The sequence below is a fragment of the Centruroides vittatus genome, unplaced genomic scaffold (assembly GCF_030686945.1).
Source record: "Centruroides vittatus isolate TY-2023 unplaced genomic scaffold, ASM3068694v2 contig_357, whole genome shotgun sequence".
In the NCBI taxonomy this organism is placed as follows: Eukaryota; Metazoa; Arthropoda; class Arachnida; order Scorpiones; family Buthidae; genus Centruroides; species Centruroides vittatus.
The window spans coordinates 1,066,552-1,073,728 of record NW_027122180.1 but is presented as its reverse complement, the minus strand read 5'-3'; the positions used below and the strand labels follow the sequence as shown (position 1 = coordinate 1,073,728).

The window sequence follows — 7,177 nt, the reverse complement described above, 5'->3', positions numbered from 1 at the left end:
AGCGGTCGTTGATTGTTAATGCGAACGGTTGGATTTTTAGTTCGTGCGGTCAAAATTTTCTCGTTTCGAGTGTTTTTCTCAGTTTTGTTTCGTTTGCGTCGATTTTATCGGTAAGTACAGACTACGATGTTTCTAATTTTACGTATTTTTTGAACATTGTTAAGTCGAATATCACAATTAGTGCCAATGATTTTCCGACGAATCTCTATTTCGATAACAATTGATCGGTCTTGACAGAGACGACGGACGGGGTCTTTCCACTCATTTTCACTCTTCGTTAAGCCCAAATCCAATGGAATCTAAATTAATAAATACATTACATTGGTATTAGCACGCTATAGTTTATATACGCATCATATCCCATATGGTATTTGCACTGTTATAGTGTGAACTTTAATTAAACAGAATAATTCGAGATTATTCGTCTAAATTTTCACAAATGTTTTGTGTTAGGCAATGGACAGAACTGTACAATTTGTAGAAACTGATTTCTATAGCGAACATTAAAAATCGTTTGAAAGTTAAAATTACTATATTTAACAGAGATTTTATTATAATATTCATTTGTGACTTTTCGTTATAATTAAGACGATATTTTTAAAATTATTTTTTTCATTAGAAATCTTACAATTTACATAAAATTAAATTAACAAAACGAATACGAGTTGTATTTTCATAATAGTCGTTTCTTTCTTTTGCAGAATGGAAAATTTCAAGCAATTAAAGAAGTGGCGCACCTCGGCAGATGGTGAGGAGGAGGAGGAAGGCTCTTCGTCGTCTTCCGTTCCGTTTCCGGTGATTCGGGTGCTCCCGAAAGATGTCGAGGAGAGCGGAGAGTGCGTCAAACGGGTGGTCGTCATTACTCCCGACGATAGCGCCTCGACTGTGGTCGACTACCTGGGACTGCGATACCCGGAAGTTGCAGAATGGACGGTGGAGTGTCGAGGGGAGTCCAAAGTGGTCGTGGAAACATCCGTCGAGCAGAAGAAACCTTGGTGGAAAAGGCTCTTCTTCTGCTGCATAAAGTGAATCTTCTCTCTTCCGAGATCACTTCCACCCACGTTCCACTTTTCACCGGATATGACTCTGCCACCCGAATACGACTTTGTCACCCGGAAATGACGTTTCACCCGGCTACGACTTAATTTACTGGACTTGACATTTCATCCCTGATTGGGTTTCTTCGTTTTCAATTGACGGACAGACATTTCTGCACTGGTTGTACAACTTACTTCGATTAGATTAAAGTCTGATGATCTGCAAAGTGACAACCAAAACATAAAGCAATGTTTTTACCAGCTCAAAGACTCTGTTAATTGTCTATAAATGGACAAGGCAACTTATATTGTACGGACATTCACACTGTATTTAAACCGGTGTTCGACTGTCATTGTAGTCCGAACCAGAATTATAATTACTTCAACAATTCAATTTGTAAATCGAATTGTCTGAAGTGTATATAAACTTTCATATTTAATAAATTTTAATATGAAATTTAATTTTAAAGATTGGCTATTTATCAAAATAAATATTAAAATTGCACACTTTTAGATTCATTAAAACGTTTCTACTTTTATCAATATTTATTTCCATCCCTGTCATCGTTTAGGTTTACAATAACGTGACTATTTTTAATATAGAAACGGGCGATAAAGTAATTTAAATGAGTACCATAGTTTTGCAATGAATTGGAAAATATCGGGAATTCACCAACAAAACTGCTCTCCCGCTTTTACAACGCCGAATTAGTGAATTCCGAAGCAAAAAGGCCGTTCTGCAGTATCGCAGTCACACAGCGCCAAGTGGAAAATTCACTGATACACGAATCAAAATTGCCGATCTCTCCCTCTATTAAACGTCTGTAGTAAATGTGAATATCTCGTTCGAAAGATACTTGTTTTCTTAGGTAGCGTGCAAAATTTCGGGTTTTTCTGTAAAGGGATTGCCGAAATATAACCAGTTGAAAAGTGCAAAGATCTCCATAAAAGCTGTAACTTTTCTCTTTCTTATTCATTTGGCGGTGCAGATGCTCCTAGAGAAAGAACACCGCTGGCTCTAGAGAGGTCATATTTTAAACTTAAGCCTTTCTCGTTATCAGTGAGGTGCTGGCGAAACTTGCGGGTGGATAAATCAAACTTGGCGGGGTCCTATCCCTTGCTTTTATCGCTTCTTAAAATAAAATTAATCCGAACGAATGTTGTTGTTCAGAATAACAAAAGCTCAAATTTATGCAAATTAAACTTTTTTGTAGCGATTACACTAACAGCATATTGTGGGTGGCCGTCGTGACGCCCAGCGCCCTCGGAATTGTTGGTCGTAGCTGCCTCGGGTTTGAAACTACAAACTATAGGGATTTCGGAAGTTCGTAGCTTACCAAAACCTTATAAAGTAAATCGTAAACGTTTGTAATTTAAACGGTTTCCATAAGCGCTGTAAAGTTATGCCCGATTTTAAATTAAGTTCAGGCTACTATCCTTTACAGAAGATATAATTTTGTGTAACTTACAGATACCATTTAAACATTGTAAATAAAAAAGAGTTTATTAAAAGATTGCGGCCTGAAATTTACTGCAAACCAAAATTTTCGCCATGGCAGTATTACCGTCGCTCTCCCTCCTATATGCTTAGTATCCAGCAACTATATACAAATTCTATTTAATTCTAAACCCACATTATTATTTCACATTTAATGACTTGTGTATTTTTAGTAAATAAAAAAATATATATGTGGGGTTTAGACGAGTAACATTCCTAAACCGTTAAGATTTACGAGGGTTGCGGGGGAGACAAGAACGACAAAGGGGAGAAGTTGGAAAGACGACAGTTGGTGACGGCGCGAAAGGAAGAAAGAACGAATGACGTTACGATGAAAGGACAAAAGACGTTACGAAGAAAATTATTGTTCTATCAAGACGGTTGCAAGACTGTTGTCAATTCTGGTTCTCTCTATTTTTATCTCAATCACTATTCCCTCATATATAATAGGCTATTGCTTGATTTTGATGATAGCCGAAGTATGTTCTTTTACACGTAATAAACGCATTTAAACGCGTTTATTACGTGTAAAAGAACATTTTTTAATTGATACTTACCGAGAAGTTTTAAAACAATGTACAGGAAGCTAAAGGTTACAGAAAAGAAATGTTTGCTTGACATAATGTATTAAAGAAAAATTACTGCGCCAAGTGATAAATTTTATTAGACGAAAGAGATAGGTCGAAGAATGAAAGAAAAAGAATAGTGACAGAATAGAGCTTTTACTTGAATATTCCATATAGCGCTGTGTGACTGCGATACTGCAGAACGGCCTTTTTGCTTCGGAATTCACTAATTCGGCGTTGTAAAAGCGGGAGAGCAGTTTTGTTGGTGAATTCCCGATATTTTCCAATTCATTGCAAAACTATGGTACTCATTTAAATTACTTTATCGCCCGTTTCTATATTAAAAATAGTCACGTTATTGTAAACCTAAACGATGACAGAGATGGAAATAAATATTGATAAAAGTAGAAACGTTTTAATGAATCTAAAAGTGTGCAATTTTAATATTTATTTTGATAAATAGCCAATCTTTAAAATGAAATTTCATATTAAAATTTATTAAATATAAAAGTTTATATACACTTCAGACAATTCGATTTACAAATTGAATTGTTGAAGTAATTATAATTCTGGTTCGGACTACAATGACAGTCGAACACCGGTTTAAATACAGTGTGAATGTCCGTACAATATAAGTTGCCTTGTCCATTTATAGACAATTAACAGAGTCTTTGAGCTGGTAAAAACATTGCTTTATGTTTTGGTTGTCACTTTGCAGATCATCAGACTTTAATCTAATCGAAGTAAGTTGTACAACCAGTGCAGAAATGTCTGTCCGTCAATTGAAAACGAAGAAACCCAATCAGGGATGAAATGTCAAGTCCAGTAAATTAAGTCGTAGCCGGGTGAAACGTCATTTCCGGGTGACAAAGTCGTATTCGGGTGGCAGAGTCATATCCGGTGAAAAGTGGAACGTGGGTGGAAGTGATCTCGGAAGAGAGAAGATTCACTTTATGCAGCAGAAGAAGAGCCTTTTCCACCAAGGTTTCTTCTGCTCGACGGATGTTTCCACGACCACTTTGGACTCCCCTCGACACTCCACCGTCCATTCTGCAACTTCCGGGTATCGCAGTCCCAGGTAGTCGACCACAGTCGAGGCGCTATCGTCGGGAGTAATGACGACCACCCGTTTGACGCACTCTCCGCTCTCCTCGACATCTTTCGGGAGCACCCGAATCACCGGAAACGGAACGGAAGACGACGAAGAGCCTTCCTCCTCCTCCTCCTCACCATCTGCCGAGGTGCGCCACTTCTTTAATTGCTTGAAATTTTCCATTCTGCAAAAGAAAGAAACGACTATTATGAAAATACAACTCGTATTCGTTTTGTTAATTTAATTTTATGTAAATTGTAAGATTTCTAATGAAAAAAATAATTTTAAAAATATCGTCTTAATTATAACGAAAAGTCACAAATGAATATTATAATAAAATCTCTGTTAAATATAGTAATTTTAACTTTCAAACGATTTTTAATGTTCGCTATAGAAATCAGTTTCTACAAATTGTACAGTTCTGTCCATTGCCTAACACAAAACATTTGTGAAAATTTAGACGAATAATCTCGAATTATTCTGTTTAATTAAAGTTCACACTATAACAGTGCAAATATCATATGGGATATGATGCGTATATAAACTATAGCGTGCTAATACCAATGTAATGTATTTATTAATTTAGATTCCATTGGATTTGGGCTTAACGAAGAGTGAAAATGAGTGGAAAGACCCCGTCCGTCGTCTCTGTCAAGACCGATCAATTGTTATGGAAATAGAGATTCGTCGGAAAATCATTGGCACTAATTGTGATATTCGACTTATACAATGTTCAAAAAATACGTAAAATTAGAAACATCGTAGTCTGTACTTACCGATAAAATCGACGCAAACGAAACAAAACTGAGAAAAACACTCGAAACGAGAAAATTTTGACCGCACGAACTAAAAATCCAACCGTTCGCATTAACAATCAACGACCGCTCGCAACAATAAAACTCTGACAATTTGTAAGTACACAGAGTTTTATTGTTGCGTTGCCACGAAAGTTAATATTAAGAGTTTGGCCAAATTGCGTGATTTTCCCTGCATATACTCGTACATTGATGTTAACGTCAATATGTACGCAAAAACCTAATATTTCTCGTATAAAGATAAATAGAAATTTCGATCTTATCATGTCCTTACAACCGGAAAAACAATAAACTTCAAGTATAGAAACCCCAATTTTGTCTACCTTTGTAATTTAGTTAAGCAGCTGGAGGGCGCTTTAAAGTTTAGAGTATAGCGGTGTGAATTTCATATGAGATATAATGTGTATATAAACCATAGCGAAAATTAACCATTTAATGTATTTATTTATTTCCATTTTGCTTTAAGAACTCTAACAATTCGATTAAATCTGGGCTAAACGAATATTAACAATAAAGAAAGTGAAAAGTATCTCCTAAAATAAGTGAAAAGATCCATTCGTCGTCTCTGTGACGAAACCGATCAATTGTTATCTAAGTGGATCTTTGTCGGAAAATCATAGCCAATAATTGTGATATTCGGCTTAACAATGTTCAAAAATATTTAAATTTAGAAAGTTCGTAGTCTGAACTTACCAATACAATAACTGCAAATGATGCAAAACTCAGAAAAACGCTTGAAATCAATTACTTTAAATCTCGCTCACTGAAAATTCGGCCGCTCTCATCAACAATAAACAACCGCTCGCAACAAATCGTCAGAGTTTTATTGTTTCATCGCCTCGAAATTTAATGTAAAACGTTTGGATTTTTGACCGAATTTCGTGATTTTTCCGCTTCTCTGTGGCTGAAGAGACGGATTATCGCGGATCATTCCTTGCATATACATTCATGTTAACAGTAATATGTATTCGAAAATGTAATATTCTCGTGTTTCGCGTCTATATAAAGACGAATAAAAATTTCGATTTTATAATGATCCTTCGAATCAAAAAAAAAAAAAAAAAAAAAAGAAAAAAATAGACTTGAAGTCTAATAACCTCCTTTTATCTATCATATTGTGATTTACTTGAGTGGTTCTCTATATAGTCTATTAATAAGATTGAACATTTGTTAAATTCAGGTGTCTGAATATTACAGATTAAAGCTTATACATGATAAAAACTACGGAGCGAGTTACGTTCATGAAATATACGAAAGATCAAGACATCTATTAAGTGACTAAACATCCCTCTTGAGAAGGATTTATTTTTGCATTTATGACGAATTAGAAACTTCATTCTAGATGTGTTAAACTATGCGTTAGACTCTGTTTTCTGTTAAGACTGATTGTAAAATCGGAAAAAAAGGTCGTCAAATGATTATTGCGCAAAGGAAATATTTACATAAGTTCAATACCGTTTATTTTTTCTATAAGTTCAATACCGTTTTTAGGGGAATTTTGTGATAAGTTTACTGTTTGAGTTTACTGACACCCTCTACTTTACTGTTAAGCTACGTAATTATAATAGGACAAGCAAACTAGACGCTTATTGAGTTGCAATCAGAAAATTCCGCCTGTCTTTTCCTTATCTCGAGAACGGAGTTAGATAGATGAAAGACGAGATCAGATACGGAAATTTAGGGGCAGCAGGAGACCCCGACTATGTACCAAGTATGTACGAACTTCCGATGCAAACCGGAAGTCGCTTTATTTCAATTGAAAAATTTTTCCCTTAAAGCAGTTAGATAGATGACTCTATTGTTTAAGGTAAAGTATGACGTACAGGGGCAAGCCACTACTGATTTGGTGTGGAGATTTTAAATTAAATAAATGAAAAAGTTAACATTCCGACGTTGTGACGAATAAAAGAATTGCTAGTGGGATTTTTAGATTGTTTATTATTTATAATATTACACATATAATAAGTCTTATTAAGTTAGTAAAATTGACTGATATTGTCAATTTTTAATGAACTTTTTCCCCCATCGATCCTGTCGATGTAATATCGAACGCTTTAAGAAAACCTGGTTTAAAGTGGAATGTGATGGGAAGAAGGACAAAAAGCGATATTCGAGGCGCGAATTGGGTACGAATATGCATAAGTGATGCTGTGCAGGCGATTTGTCTC

At 35.4% G+C, this 7,177-nt stretch overlaps 1 protein-coding gene across 1 annotated transcript; it reads left to right on the top strand.

Annotated features, from left to right (window-relative positions):
• Window positions 1-1,147, top strand: LOC136974867 (uncharacterized). The gene is made up of 2 exons (XM_067269846.1): window positions 1-110; window positions 702-1,147. The coding sequence occupies exons 1-2, from the start codon at window positions 19-21 to the stop codon at window positions 1,027-1,029; spliced, it is 420 nt and encodes a 139-aa protein (XP_067125947.1). The 5' UTR covers window positions 1-18; the 3' UTR covers window positions 1,030-1,147.
• Window positions 1,148-7,177: the final 6,030 nt, after the last annotated feature.